General features: G+C 30.7%; 1 protein-coding gene across 3 annotated transcripts in view; it reads right to left on the reverse strand.

The window, feature by feature from the left end:
* Window positions 1-15,926: 15,926 nt before the first annotated feature.
* LOC127706387 (uncharacterized) overlaps window positions 15,927-17,346 on the reverse strand; it is a 50,077-nt gene continuing 48,657 nt past the window's right edge. For all 3 annotated transcript variants that reach the window (XM_052210969.1, XM_052210970.1, XM_052210968.1), the window contains one exon: window positions 15,927-16,524. In XM_052210969.1, the coding sequence (XP_052066929.1) occupies window positions 16,454-16,524 (71 nt within the window). In that variant the 3' untranslated portion in view covers window positions 15,927-16,453. The remainder of the gene's footprint in view (window positions 16,525-17,346) is intronic.

Below are 17,346 nucleotides of genomic sequence, written 5' to 3' on the forward strand. Positions count from 1 at the left end.
TCGGAAAACAACATTCCCGTAAAAATTAGGATGTGCTATTCCTTTTGAAATAAGTATTCCACAGGTACAGCCAAACTTGCAAACCAAATCTTTGTTTCTATGGAAGAATCTAGTTAAGGTTTTAAGTAATGTGTGGTAACTTGTCTGCATAAGTTTAAGAAATGCATAGTTAATGTTATTGATTTCAAAAAAATTGAGAAATACAGTTATGACTTTTATAAAGGTTATGGTTGGTGTTAGAGCTATCAAGATTTAACTGTAGCAGCTTTTATGTTTATGTCCAAAGCTACATATAGCAACGATTACTACTCTTGTATTTGTCCCACTGTTATGACTGTAAGGTATGTGTCTTTTAGGTTTGTCATGGATTTTCAACATACATGTTCTGGTCATGTAAGTACTAAAAGAATATTATCAAGACCCAAGCACGAGAGGACGATAATGAATACTCAAAAGTACCCAAACGTGTATAAAAAGGGTTGTACAAAAGGGAAATTAAATGTTTGAGCGGGAAAGATAAGCAAGGCTAGCAGCTTGGGAAAACATAAATTATTCTTGCAAAACAATCTCCTGTATCCCCCAACCAGAAAATCTTATGGCCTTCCCATTATAGAAATGCAGACCGGAACACTTTTGTCAACATATTTTCAAAAATGTTTTGATCTGAGCGTCACTGATGAGTCTTATGTAGACGAAACGCGCGTCTGGCGTATTAAATTATAATCCTGGTACCTTTGATAACTAACTCACAAGTACCACATAAAAGCTTCGGTTACATTTCAGGGGTGCCACTTATTCTACTGTGAATTCATTTATGCTTCTATATGATTTTTGTTATGCTGTGCATCACATCGCCATGATTATCTTATATAGTCATGGTATATTGCAAAATCATTATCAGAAGGGTTTTAATACTTAGTTTTTTGACAGTATAGCCTCTTGTGTTTACACACCCGTTTGGGATACGTGTATTTACTTGTCCTTTTCTTTCGTAAATTAAATGTGAAACTGCTTCATAAGCTTCCAATGAAGATCGATGTCTATATTTATCATCTGCATTACAGTATTTATGAAACACAGTCCACATATTTGACATGTTTGATTATTATGAATCTCCTTGTCTTTGTTTTTTACCCGACCTCAAATATATGTTTTCCGACACAAAAGTGCTTTTGAAGCAAAGAAAAACACAATAATACACGTTAACACGATATACAGTTATAAAACCTGCAGTTTTTAATTATTCAACTCTTTGTTCATATATTGAATTAAAATTTAATATTAATAATGATACAAATTATCTATAACTGTCAATACGACAATAAGTCTGATTTTTGGCACTATGTCGATACAACATGCACAGAAGGCGCGAAAATGTAAACCCCAATACTACCTTAGATAAAATCATCATAGATACCAGGATTAAAGTTGTTTACGCCAAACGCGCGTTTCGCCTTCAAAACCCTTTCAATGACGCCCGAATCAAAAAAAGTTAAAAAGGCCCAAATACTGATTACTCTATTCCTATTGGATGTTTTTTGGTTATTTTTGTTCAAAATTTTTTTTATGTAAGGACAATAACTCATATAAACAGTCATTAGATGGTTTTAGTCAAATGTGATTTTTATAGGTCCTCTCTTGTTGGCTACGTTAACTATAGCGCTTTCTTTTTGGCAATGACAATTTTATATATAATAGACAATATGCGAAAATAAGTCAATAATCGTCATATAACTGTTATAACTAAAATAGGAATTATTCAGATAATTAAAAACCAATTGTTCAGAGAACAATTGAAGGTCTTTCCACCCATACAGATCAATTTTGAAATAGAACTATGAAAATTCAGTTTGAAATATCATATCCAGCGTCAAATGATAGCTTATTGTAAACTGATTCCAAAAATATATGGTTTCTATACATTTTTTTTATAAATAAAGGAGATAAATTGTTACTTCCAGTTTGAAATATGTCACTTTCGCTTTTATTTGATAGTTTACTTGATACTGATTCCAAAAATATATTGTTCAATACACTTTTAATCAAATAAGTACAAATGAAAGCTATTTCCGCTTTACACAAGGTCACTTCCGGTTGGCTTTCAATGTCATGTAAATTGCAACCTAATAAAAAAAGTCCCATGGCTTTATCGTGTTTAAATATGAAGTTAAAGCAAAGGTCAAAATCTAGAACATCAAATTAAACTTTGACCTTGAGCTCAATTTCACCTAGGTCTTTATTGTACTTGGTAAATGAGTTATACCACCATACATGTAATTTTAAATATAAAAGGGAGAAAACTCTCTTTTACGGTCAACGTACCCTTTCAACCAAATTTCATGTGTTACGACATGTCCCAACTTACAATTAAGTAAAAATATTTTGTCGATATCTTGTACGGTTTTGGGAAGTAAGTGAAAATAAGCCAAAATCAAAATTTAGAATGTGACCTTGACCTTTGACCTTGACCTAATTTTCATTTTTTTGGACCAAGGACCTCAAATCAAAAGACCCTAGGTCTCTATCACTTATGGTTTACCAGTTAGAAATGCATATTACTTGTATCACATGCATAAGGGGAAATAAATCTCATATGGAGTGTTCATATCGCTTCGGTCAAAATAGGACAAATCATGCAAAGAATATGACGAGCAATTTTATAAAATAAATTTGTCGCTTTCTTCTGCCGTTACGGAGTAGATGTAGTCACAAGGAAAACAGTGTTTGGGGAGATAACTCTTACAAAGAAAATTGTTCGGCTTAGAATGGGTGAAAATAAAAAGCGCATAAACTGTATGATACTATATAAGAAATATCTTAGCGACATATTGCGAAACAAAAATGTTATGCGAGAATAAAATTTGGCGGAAGAAAATAATAATAATTAAAAACCAATTGTTCAGAGAACAATTGAAGGTCTTTCCACATCAATGTTCTAAATTATTGATGAGAAGCTACATCCAGTTTACTCAAAATTACTATTGGCGTCCAAGCTTTGGTTTCTTCATACTGATTCAATTAATATGTGGTTTCTATATACTTTTGCCTGAAATAAGGGAGATAATTGCAAACTTCCGGTTTAGAAAATGTCACTTCCGGTCTCATATGACAGCTTTATTTATACTGATTCCAAAAATATATGGTTGATATATACTTTTGCATGTAAAAAGGGAGATAATTAGCTACTTCCGGTTAAGAAAATGTCACTTCCGGTCTCATATGATAGCTTTATTCACACTGATTCCAAAAATATATAGTTTGTATATACTTATGCCTGTAATAAGGAAGATAATATGCTACTTCCGGTTTATAAAATGTTACTTCCGGTCTCAAAAGATAGGTTAACCTATGGTCATTCAAAAAATATATGGTTTCTAGGTACTTTTCCATGAAATAGGTGCAAAAAATACTACTTCCGGTTCACTCAAGGTCACTTCCGGTTAATGTTTTTCAAGGTCATATGTCAACCAACAGTTTGCAAAAGACCTTATGGCTTTATCATGTAACAAGTTGGAGTAATAATCAATTAACCTTAAATTGAATCATTTCAGGGACAATAACTCCTATAAGATGTCATCGGATTGTTTCAGACCAAATGTATCATATCTTAATCACAATTAGGCAAACATTTTGCACTTGTTCTTAATTTGTATCTTTAAAAGTGACAGAGGAGATCAAATAACAAGGAAAAGTCAAAATTTAGAATATGACCTTGACCTTTGACCTTGGCCTCAATTTCATTTAAATGGACCAAGGAACTCAAATCAATATACCTTAGGTCTCTATCACTTACCATTCATGCTATACATTTATATATCCCTTATGTCAAATACAGAAGGGGAAATAACTCTCAAATGGAGTTTACGTACCGCCTCGGTCAAAATTGGACAAAACATCCTGAGGATATAACGAGCAATTTGGTAAAATAAATTTGTCGCTTTCTTTTACGGTTACGGAGGAGATGCAGTAACAAGGAAAACAGTGTTCGGGAAGATAACTCCTACAAAGAAAATTGTTCGGCTTAGAATGGGTAAAAATAAAAAGCGCATAAACTGTATGATATTATATAAGAAATATCTAAGCGACATCTTGCGAAACAAAAATTTTACGTGAGAACAAAATTAGGCGGAAGAAAAAAAAAAAATAATAATAATAATAATAATCAGAACAAATACAATAGGTCTTTCCACAGAAAAGTGGAAAGACCTAATAATCAGAACAGAAACAATAGGTCTTTCCACAGAAAAGTGGAAAGACCTAATAAATGTTTGTAGAAATGGCAAATTGAAAGAGCTTGACTCTTTGTGAAAGCCTTTTAGAGTATATAAATTCTAAGTCCTCTTTCAATAGTGTAAACTCATTTGAATTTTCTTATTTTAACACTAGTATTTCCCATTTTAAACTGAAAGACCGAAAGAATTACATGTATTCCGACTTTGTTTCATTGAATACATTGTAATTTTGGTAGATATCTGACTCTGGTGGGTAATGGTATCATTGACGATCATGTCACATCTAGTTATTCTATATTGTATATTCTAAATAAATATACTATACTTGAACATTGCTAAACTGTTGTTGCATCTACTTAGTTTTCTATTACTTGTAGTCTCTACTTAATGCATGCAAGATATTTATACAAGTGTGATAATAATGGCCAATCAGAAAGACAATTTTAGTATTCTAGAACTTACGATACGTTCATTTCAGCTATTTTGTAAATGGTATTCAGTTTTGATTAATTATTATTATTATTTAGAAATCATTACATATTTTAGAAGGAAATATAACTGAAAAATGTATATTTTATTACTATCATTCATTCAAAATAGTTCTATTTAGTACACAAGTTTTCAGTTGAATCTAATGTTGGAAAAATTAAATGTCAAACTTCTAGTGAAAAAAAAACCAACTATATATTCTAGCTTGAGATGTAAAAGATACGTCTTTATTATCTATGTTTCAGAATTTCACTGCATCTATCTGTTGTGACAGGTTATTATCATGACATTTGTACACATCTAATACTAACAATGAACACTGCCTTTTCCTGGATCTTGATATCTATATCTTTAACGGGAAGCTTAATACCACAATTTACGATAAAAGAGATGATTTTTCATTTCCTATTGTTCATTATCCATTTTTAAATGGTGACGTTTTCTTGTCGCCATTTTATGGTGATTAAATATCTCAACTTGTTCGATTCGCTCGTGTATGTAACAACGTATTTGATTTTAACGAAAGAAATCTTTGTATTACTGAAAAATAATTACACTTACACCAAGGTTTTCGATATCACAAACTTGTCAAAACATTTACAAAATTTTGTCTTTGGTACAAGGACATCATCCGTAAATATAAATCAACGTGCAGGTAGATGGGGTGTCTAAATCAAAATCTATAGATGATTTTCATAATTTGTCAAAATGTAGTTTATATCATGCTTTTTTCAAAAATATAATAAAAAGTTGGGTCACGGGGCTTTTTTTCACGCTACAGGTTGTGCTTAATTGTCAAATTTTGTATAGATTATGTATGGAAAACCCAATTTTGTGTGATAAAAAGAAAACTAAATCATAGAATTTTAAGATAAAATATGAAAAGATAGCTCTAATAATATGCTTTCAGATAAGAAAAAGAAAAAATGGGGTCACCGGACTCGTTTTCTTGCTGCATAATAAAATAGGTAAATTCACAACACATTCTATTATAAAAGTTACTTTATCTGAGTTATCTCCCCTTATATCTGAGTTATTATCTCCCTTTTTTGGCAAAGTTGAAAAAAAAAAAAAACGAATCAAGTAAAAATAGTTTGTTTTTTTGTAAAATATAGCCGTAAATATGGTAAAACCCATAATTTTCCATATTAGTATGAAAAGTCTTACACATGCATTACATACTACATTAGAAATTTGCACATTTAATTAAAAATCTAGACCGATTGTTATCTGCTATTTCAAAATCCAAGATGGAGGAAGACACCCTAGCCACCTTAAATTGAATTAAAAAGTAGTTTTCCTCTTTAAATGAAATGTTTGTAGTCATACGTTTTATTTTTCTGTTTTGCTTCCTTTCAGATAATAGGGAAGTATGAAAAATACTTTTAGTTTGCTTGTATTGCTATTTAAGACTCATCTAAAAAATGCATAAGATTGTTGTTCGTTGTAATGAGCAAAAGGAAAGAAAAATCGATGGGTTATGCATAATACACTGTTTTATTTTATTTCATCTAATAGAATAGTTTGAAATATAGAATCACATTTTGTTTCCGATATGACTTATAATCGAGCACACCCTTATTAGTTAGGGTTGTTGTCTCAACATACTACAAATAAAGTACACAACGAGCGTAACCCATGAATTGATGCACTGTGATGCGAAGCAATAAACACTATGTCATGTGAAACAACAAGACGATTTTACGTTTTGCGAATTCGTTGACTGAATATCATTCAGGAATAATAAATAATGCTACAAAAGAATTAAACTAAGTGTTAAGAAATATAGCAGGTACATCTTGCAAATAGATACATTATAGAATTACATAAACAAGATAATAATCATAAAACAAAAGTGGTCTGATTTATCTGCACCCGTGGAAAAGAAAGTTACAAACTCGTTTTTAAGCCAGATCAGAAAGGATGCATATAATGATAATTTTCAATCAAGGTAATTTTATAAAGTTTCCACAAAAGAAAGGGAAAAAGTGATACCTTTTAAAATTAAAAACCAATTGTTCAGAGAACAATTGAAGGTCTTCCCACCAAAAAAAACATGTATTTTGATATGAAAATTTCAAATCGAGTTTAAAATGTCATTTCCAGTGTCAGATGATAGCTAACTGTGCGCTGATTCCAAAAATATATGGTTTCTATACATTTTTGTTTGAAATAAGGGATATAATATGTTACTTCCGGTTTGAAAAATGTAACTTCCGGTATAAAATGACCGTTTACTTGACACTGATTCTAAAAATATATGGCTCTATATAATTATACATTAAATAAGTACAAAAAATAGCTACTTACGGTTCACATAAGGTCACTTCTGGTTGGCTTTTTCAAGGTCATATGGCTTGCAACCTAATTCAAAAATTATCATGGCTCTATCATGTATAAATATAAAGTTAAAGTAAAGGTCAAAATCTAGAACGTCAAATTTACCTATGACCTCGACCTAAATATGAAGGTCATAAAGTAAGGACCTCAAACCAAAGACCCTAGGTCTTTACTATATATGGTTAATGAGTTATATCATCATACAGCTAGTTTTAAATATGAGAGGGGAGAAAACTTGTACCCGTTCAACCAAAATGTATGTGTTACGACATGTTGCATATAACAATTTAATAAAAAAATGTTGTCGACATATTATAAGGCTTCTGATAATAAGTAATAACAAGCCAAAATCAAAATTTAGAACATGACCTTGACCTTTGCCCTTGACATTATTTTTCTTTCAGTGGACCAAGGACCTCAAATCAAAACACCCTAGGTATCTATCATTTGTGGTTTACCAGTAACACATACATTTCACTTAATTCAAATACATAAGGGGAAATAACTCTCATATGGAGTCTTCGTAACGCTTCGGTCAAAATTAAACGTAACATTCTGAGGATATAACGAGCAATTTGGAAAATAAATTTGTAGCTATCTTTTATAGTTGCGAAAGAGTAGTCATAACAAGAAAAACAGTGTTTGATACATTTTTATATTAGTTTGAATATGCCCAGACTATTTAGTATAATACTGATGTATACATGTAATGATCAAAATTACCATTTCAGATCAAAATGTGCTCACGCGTGTATATTCATAACTCGACTATATCAGGTTCAGTGGAATAAATCATATTTTACCGTACTGAAAACATGTAGTTATAAGTGGATTCCATCAAATTCAAGAGAGATCTATCTAACTAATTGTATATCAAAAATATTTAAGACAACACCTAAATGAGAGTATGTAAACAGTTATGCAACATTTAAATGAAGATTTAAACTCACATTTTCGAATCAGTGAAATTACAGAAAAACAGAGATGTCTTTATTAACGACATTGATTCATTGATATATACATAAACTTGATAGAAATTTATTTATATATACATCCAGTATGCAATTGATTCAGTGTTGAATTTTTTTTTTAAAACAAAGTAGCAACAATCGGTATTGGGCAATAGCTTATTTAATGTTTTAAAAAACCAGTTCTTGAATATTGAGGCTACTTTTAAATAGAAAAATACTTTCTCCCCTTTCTTTGACATCTTTAGAGTTGTAAGGCAAGGAATTCATCAGCCAGCATTGCTATGAGCGACATAAATACAATTTTGAATGTAGTGTCCGGCCCTAGCAACAGTTACCTCCAATCTATGGGCCATTTGCCATTTGCCATTTGCGAATAATCTTCTTTTATCATTGGCGAGTTAAGAAAGACCTCACAGTATTATAAATTAACTTTACAGATTTTGTGAAAACTAACAGCTCACTTTAAATATAAGGAAAAAAAACGTTGATAATACATTTATCATGTTTATATAAAACAAAGTCAGAAAAGTTGTGTTTTCAATGAAATCTGCTAAGGTGACTTCATTATCAAATACTCCAATACAAGTATTTAATGATCTCTGAGTTTCATTAGTACAGCCAGTTTAGACAATTCAGATATTTCATGTATGCATTATTAGTTTTAATAACACAGTGCTACATTTTTGTAATATCGGAAATGGTCGAAATAATAAAAACATTGATAAATCTTTTTAAAGATAAAACTCTATTTAAAAAGGTTTATGATGAAGGTTAATCCAGGACAGCATTTTGAACGTATCAAAGTATTTCTTTCATTAATACCTCTGTTGACATACTGATAGTCACCAAGTGCATCATCATTTTAGTAGTCACAGCTTCGGTACTGACATGATTTATGTCATGCAGATTCATTCGTAAATTCTCTTTTCATACATTTAGAAATTATTAAGAAACTAAGTTGAAATTCCCTAAGGTTAAGTTGACCTAAGAAGGATAAGTTTTAATTCAAGTCCCTTCTTGAAATATAGCTCACGTTTTAAATAATGTATGCTTCATTGGCTTTCAAATATTTTGCTATTAGCAGTCCTGTGGAAGTTTAATCCAAAAGAGCACTGCGGAGATCTAAAGTGTTAATTCTATGTATTAGCACTTGGTCGATACCTTTTCTGGTGGACTGGCAGTCCCTAAGGGTATCAATTGCTGAATAGTCACCGCTTTGGTACTGGTATAATTTATATCTAACACGCTCTGAATTTCAGCGTTTATAAATATAGAAATTACTCAGAAACTAGACCTCAACTCCCTAAAGTTAAGTGACCATTGGTGGAATTTGCCTTTTATGTAAAATGTTGGCTTTCAACGTTTCTGAACAGTTTAAACCATTAAAGAGCTTCAGACGCTTCTTTGTTTTTTTTTTCTTCATTTATTAGCAATGGATCGGCACCTCTGCTGGTAGACTGAGAGTTGCCGAAGTTTCATCAACACAGTAATCGTTGCTTCAACTCTTAACTGATTTGTGACATACCTTTTCTTAAATTCTCCGTTCATTAATATAACGTAACCGTACCCAAATTGCACCGAGTACCCAAAATTGCACCCATTCCGAAAAAAAAAAGCAGCGGAAATGTTACAAGTTTTCTTAGAGACTAAACAATTTGTATTTTTATGATTTGACATTATGCATGTTTTTCAACATAGCTAAACATGCTAAATATATTTAAATATACACAAAACGGTCACAGTATGTATCAATAGAAGAAGTTTTCAGTAAAAAAATAAAATCTACGGAAACGTCGCCATGCGACGTCCACAAGAAGTCAGCTTTTAAAAGTGAGCAATAAAAATACGTTGCAGGCATCCATTTCTTAAAAAATGAACAGTAAGCATGGACTATTGTCAATTGTTCTAATTATTTTGAGAAATAGAACAAATTATTACTTATTTGATTTTTACGGATGTGAATTTAAGCATGAATGCAATTTGGGTACGCCTCATTACGGAATCATGGGTCGTTTGGACGTCGGTTCAAACCCTTTTTTAATGATTCAAAAGGGATTCAAAATTAAATTGATGGAACTATATGGTAAATAATGATACATCTACAAAATAAACACAGAATGGAAAATTTTGTCTAGATCATAAATAAACGTAGGTGACAAAATTGTCATAATAGGTGCACTTTGGGTAGAGTCACGTTATATAGTTTTGTAAAATTTGGCGGGCAAACAAATATTTCGCCTCAATTAATGAGTGAACTAGGAAGAATGCCATTTGAAGCATTAAAAGTTTGCAGTTTTAATCTTGAAATGAATAGATTATGTACATTTAGTAATTATGTCGATGATAAATACTTCTTCCAAGCAAATTAATAATAACTTTGTAGAAAGATTTGTTTAAACATTTTCAATGTCGCTCTTTATTTCAAAATAACAACTACTGCGTTTAGATTTTCGATTGACTTATAATTGTGTTACCGTTTGCATTGCAAATAAACAGGACTTGCACTGTAGTTTTGGACTTGGGAGACTACCTGGTACTAGTTTTGATACTGTGGATTCATTATTCATGGGATACCAATTTTCGTGGACACAGATGAACCACGAATTTAAATGTCAACAAATAACGAATTTTCTGTAGGCTTGTTCATAGACTGTGGAAAAAACCTCGAAATCAAATATCCACGAAAATGTTAGTATTCCTCAATCCACGAAAATTGGTATCCACGAAAATAAATGAATCCACAGTAGTTTATTACATGCATTGTAAAATTTTTGTTACAGATATTAATCAAGTCCCTTAGTTAAAGCCAAATTGCGATTAGTGAATGTACTGAATCAAACCCAATTCTATTTATACATCAACGACTCCAAACTATTGTGAGTACAGAATAGTAATAAAGAGACATTCGATGGCAACGTGCATGTTGTGAAACTGGAATCGACCAAATTAAGGTAGTTGAAAAAGAACATGACTGACTGTTAGTTAACTGTGTCAAATTACAAGCTGAAAACTTGACCATACTACCAGATTAAAACAACTGCAAAAAGTAACAAAGAGACTATGAGATTTGGAATGTCCCGTTTGATATATTATCTGTGTTTAAGACAGACAGCTAGATACCATAAACATACTATGTATACACAGGTCAGAGTCTGAGCTTGATTTGCTATATGATATAAAAACTAAACTGACGAAAAAAGGTCATTTATTCAAAATCATAAAATGCAAAAAATACATTTTGCAAATAAAACATTTGACATAAAAGTTCATATTTAATATGAAATAATAATACATAATAAATACGAAATTACATCAACTAATATCATATCAATTGAATAAATGACAACAAATAGCAAAGGTGGGGAGAAAAATCTGCCCCACAAATAAACATATATACATATCTACTTCAAAAGATAACATTAAGGGAGGTAAGTGGGTGGGAATTTTTAACACATTGTTTGATAAGAATCACAAGTTAACACATCAAATGCTGATGATAAAAGGAAGTGACCACAACGCACTTACACGTGAACTCGTGCTGACCCTGCAAGATCATTGACCAGTAAGAAAGATGTAATCCAATCATGCACTGGTCATGAGTGAAATTTCTCTGCACGTGAAAACATGTTATCTAATTTCAACAATTTATCGTTTAATTAAGTAGGACATTCTGACCCTTTGACCAGACTAGAGACATCATAAATTTACAGTATAAATAGCTCACTCTTTATTTAAGTCTTAGTAATAAACAATTAAAACATAATTATCTTCTCTGCTGTCTTAAATTATTTTATTCAGCTGAATTTTCAATTAGCAAATAAAATTGGTTATGTGTATTTTGCACAACAACTTTATAGTACTTGAACTTATATAGAGTTAAAACAAACATTTTCATTAAAAAATACGTTAAAACATTCTTGCAGTGCACGACGGCAATTGTTTTAGAAGGAATAGACAGCGTTCACCCTATCCGGTACACATCTATCTTGTTTGTTAGTGTGAAATAGAAACGATACAATTTTCGTGTACATGTGAATGAACAGCAACTATTTGAATTGATATCTAAAGACAGTGAAACGTTTTTCTTTTTACGTTTATTTAAACATTAAGATATATAAAGAATATTACAACAATTTATAAAAGCAATTCAAGTTAATGAGATCACTGATATTTGCCTTTAATAAAAGGATATAAATATTAAACACACACACCCCCCCCCCCCCCCAAAAAAAAAAAAAAAACAAAACACAAAAACGTTTTCTTTCTACATTTTTTAAGCATCAAAATATGTAAATTTTACAACATTATTTATGCTTTCCTGCTTCAATCCAAACAAACAACCAGAGATTTATCATTCACTTGAATGAATCAGCGATTAGCTCATGTCTTTTACTTTCTATTGGTCCATAGGGGCAATGCATGAATGAAAAGAGAAACAAAAAGGTGAATCGCGAAATGTTTACTTTTTCAGAGAAAAAATGTTTCTCATACAAAAATAAACAACAAGATAATAATGAATGCAAAATATTAAACGATAATAAAATAATACAGACTACAATAGCTTGGCCAAGAAAGGGGTCAACTAATCCACCAGTAAGTGCAATAAAATAAATAATTCCTATTCCACAAAGGCCGAGCACTTGGCAAAAAAAGAAAATCGTTCGTCATAACTGATGTTTAAAAGCGATTTATGCTACCACAGAATGTACAGTTTGCCGTATTAGCTATATTAGTTCAAGCTCTATCTATGTTTATAACTAACAGTGAAAAACTGAATGTGATGAATAATATTTGAATAGCTATACATAGGGATACAATACCAGCCCACGCAAGTACAGTACTGCAAAATAAACATGACAATGTCCTTGTCAACATTTGTTCAATAATTATATTTCAATAAGAAGCTGCTTTCACATAAATAAAACCAACTAGATGAGCAAGAAATATGAGCAAATATATGGCAAGGAGATTAAATCAAGCATGCATTTTGTAATAAAGACTTCCCGGCCCGAGCAGATAAGTTTAGTTTAATTAGCATGATATCGTACTGCTATGACCCATTTAACTTGGGCATAAAAATAAATGTTTATAAAAGGCCTACTTTTTGGAGAATTTGTGAAAACAAAAGAGGTTCTACTATCTCTAACTACCGACTCAAGCAGGTAATTGTATCGGAAATGCCCCAGAAAGTGTTTATTGAGGGATCCTTTAAAGTATTTTACCAGCGAAAGCAGGTACTACCAAAACTTTTATTTTAAATGAGATCTAAAGTGTTTTTGAAAGCATATATTGGAGCATAACTGTGACTCAGACCAGCATATCTCAGCTGTACAAATGTTTAAAAATTATGTCCCTTATATTTTGATCTTTCGTCAATATGTAACATGTATGACCAAATACATGTTATGTATACAAGGTATATCTAAACATTAAAAAAATTATACTGACCAAATACATGTTCTATAAGTAACATTTACTGACCAAATACATGCACAAGCTCTATTACCAACATCTATTGACCAAATACACGTTCTATAAGTAACATAAATTGAACAAATACCCGTTCTATAAGTAACATAAATTGAACAAATTCATGATCTGATACTTATATCTAATGACCCAATACAAGGTTAATAAGTGACATCTATTGACCAAATACACGGACGGTTTATTTTAAACGCATATCTAAACACCAAATTATATCGACCAAATTTACGGTTTATATTGCTAAGCATCAAATTCTATTGACCAAATACATGTTCTATAAGTAACATCTATGAATAAATACATTGTCTATTAGAACATCTATTAACTAAATACATGGTCTTAAAGCAACATCCATTGACAAATACATGGCTACAAAAAATGTATATGGAAGACATTTTTGTGGAATAAAATAAATGTGATTAATTCTCTGTAAAATACTGGTTATTTCAAGCATTACTTTCAAGTTTTGTCATAATTAGTGCAATAGATTGAGAGAAATTTAATATAACGTAAGACGACATCTACAGCGATTTGAGCAAAATTTCTTCAAAAAATAAATCATCCCGCATCATGATAGAATATAGTGTGGGCCAATAATATCGCCAATAAATGATCCAATATTCATCTCATCTGCATAAAAACAGTTGAATATGATACAAAAGATGACTTTAAGATGATGAGATGATGAAAACCACTAATGTACCTCTTTGTCTTTATTATAAGGTCCCTTTGGTCCATTTGTACCTCTTATTCCCTAAATTTTTTTTGCTTTTTAGAATAATAAATCAAAATTTTGGGGATAATAAATGAGTAATTGAAGTGTTCAAGCTGAATGAACTATCCATATAAAAGTTAACTGACTCCATGGAGATTTCAATAAGTCCTTACGTAAAACTTAAAGTTACGCCGTTTTCCAGAGAGGGACATAAAACGGTTCCCTTTCAGTAAATAATTTATTGTTACTGCTTCACAAAAACATTTCATTTACTTATTACTGTATATTTCTTAAAGAATTACTTGGGAAACAGTTTTCTTGTATAGCACAACATAGGAAACAAGGAGAATAATGTCAGAAAACGCTCCCGAAAAGACTGAGTATGGCTTGCTCTGTCTACTTATATTCATGGTATAGCCCTATTTCAAGGAAATTTCCCCTAAAATATGTTTTTGAGACTCAATCTACTCAGAATATTTCAAGTTTGCTATATTTGAGTGAAATAACATGAAATTAAAAAAAAAAATGAGAGTACGTACAAGGTCAAAGGTGCATATGCAGCTTCCATTTAGGAGTATTACCACCATTGACCTTGTATGTACTCTCATGACCTAGATAAATTTTTATATCTAAAAATCATATTCTATTGAACAAATACATGGTCTACCTAAAACGTATTTACATGTAACTTCAAATCATCTTCTACTGAACAAATTTATGGTCTACATAAAATGTATATATCTAAAAATCATATTATATTGAACAAATACATGGTTTACATGAAATGCATATATATAAAATCATAATATATTGAACTAATTTATTGTCAACGTAAAATGTACATCTCTTGAAATCATATTTTATTGATCAGTTGCATGGTCTACATAAAATGTATAAATCTAATAATCATATAATATTGAACAAATAAATGGTTAAAGTAAAATAGTAATGCATGTATCTGAAAATTATATTTTATTACCCTCATGCGTGGTCTACCTTAAAATTTATTAACATGTAACTTCAAATCATATTCCATTTAACAAATAATTTATATTGTCTACATAAAATGTATATATCTAAAAATCATATTCTATTGAACAAATACATGGTTTACGTAAACAAAGGTCATGTATGTATCTAAAGATCATATTCTTTTGCACAAGTACTTGATCTATATAAAATTTATATAACTCAAAATCATATTCTATTGAACAAATACATGGTCTATAAGTAACATATATTGATCAAAACCAAAGTGTGTTACTAACAAATATTGACCAAATATGCCTATAAAAACAATTCAATTTATTGAGATCATTGACGATATGTTTTAAATATATGTGTACATTTCTTCATAAATCAGCCAAATTCAACTTGATATACTGACCGCTAGACTTTATGAACAGTTGTTTTCTGAACAATTGTTATTTCTTTTAGCTTTCTTTGAATTATCATTATGATCTAGTAAGGCTATTTTATCAGATTTGTGATATATAATAAAATACTGCAAGGGAATTCAACATTAGATCTGGAATTTTAACACTTGACTGTATTGATTCAACATTTATGCATATTTGGGCCAGCTCTGGTTTTTATGCAGAAGAAATTATTTTTGAGTCAGTTCTATTCGGCATTATAAGCGGAAAGAAATAATCTAAAATATCAAGTAACTGCATAGCCCTATTTCATGGGGAAAATGAAACAAAAAGTTTACCTAGATGTTTAATATAGATCTGCAGTATACAAAATAAGAAATTATTTCAAGTAAGAAGGTATTTAATTATTTTGATTTTGTTCACTTGTAAAAAATATCATTAGGTGGTTAAATAATAATGTTCTATTTAAAAGAGTTTGAACTTTCAACAACGGAATGCATCTCATAAACTACTATTGGGACAGCTTCATTAGATATTCTACAGATCGAAGTAGCACATTTGCGTAATACAGCATATAAAGCGGCACAAGTGTGACACAAATAAATCATAAAAATCCGAACCACAAATTTTATTTAAAATACAGCATATTTTTCCTAGAAGTTAAGATCTTTCTTGAAGAAAATTGCAAGACGAGCTCGTGTTTGAATGTTTTATATTCTAACTTTCTACTAAAAATAACAACAATATTCACGTTAAGACTTCTAAAAAATATACGCAGTTGTCATGTATAACATACATCATGCTTTGGTGATCAGAGTTGATACGAGTTTTTGAAGAATGCCGCTAGTCTAGTCTCTTCATGCGGCTCTGAGAACCTGTCGTTGGTTGAGGTGATATACTCTTGTTTATAGTATCTAAAATAAAAATAAAACTCGATAGAGAAACAATATCATGACAAAGCGTTTGACATCTAATGATTTTCACAAATAATGAGTAGTTTTACTATCATAAAGACTTTGATCATTTCTATTTTTGTAACTCTTGTTCTACTTTATACCCTCAAGAAAATATGAAGGATCAATCGAGTGTTTGACAAATAATTTCTACAAGAATGCACGGAACAGAAATACTGTTGTTTAGAAAGTAAACACTTTTATTTACAATATGTCTATTGTAGATCTGCATAAAATGAAAAAGTTGAAAAAAGGTCATCAATAAAACATTAATATTCAAAAGACAGCAAATTAAGGTCACGGTAGTTTACCGATGTTCAAATCAAAGCAAGAAACACAAACTTAGTAGCGAGATTGGGTGCGTCGACAGGGTAAGCGTCTTAAATCACTCGCAATACCAATCATCACTAAGTCAAAATTTGAATGTCACAATAGGGATAAGAACATACTCGGTAAAATTAAAGATTATATCACAAAGTGACACATATGTAATAACGACGACCGTTGATGAGTTTTAATCCCCAGTTTCGAATAAACCAAAATTGGACATAAATAACAGCAGAATAAACCAGTTTAAAGAGTAGTTTATAAAGCACGTGGATGGATAAATGAAATAAAAAAAAATCCAATTATGTTATTACCTTTTTAAATGATGAGTTCGATCATTAACATATTACTAGTGACGCTCGAATCTAAACGGTTAAGAGGCAAAATTAAGTACAAAATTAAAGAGCATTGAGGGCCTAAAATTCTGTAAAATCACATATAGAACAACAAAATGTT

The sequence above is a fragment of the Mytilus californianus genome, unplaced genomic scaffold, assembly GCF_021869535.1.
Source record: "Mytilus californianus isolate M0D057914Y unplaced genomic scaffold, xbMytCali1.0.p SCAF_6, whole genome shotgun sequence".
In the NCBI taxonomy this organism is placed as follows: domain Eukaryota; kingdom Metazoa; phylum Mollusca; class Bivalvia; order Mytilida; family Mytilidae; genus Mytilus; species Mytilus californianus.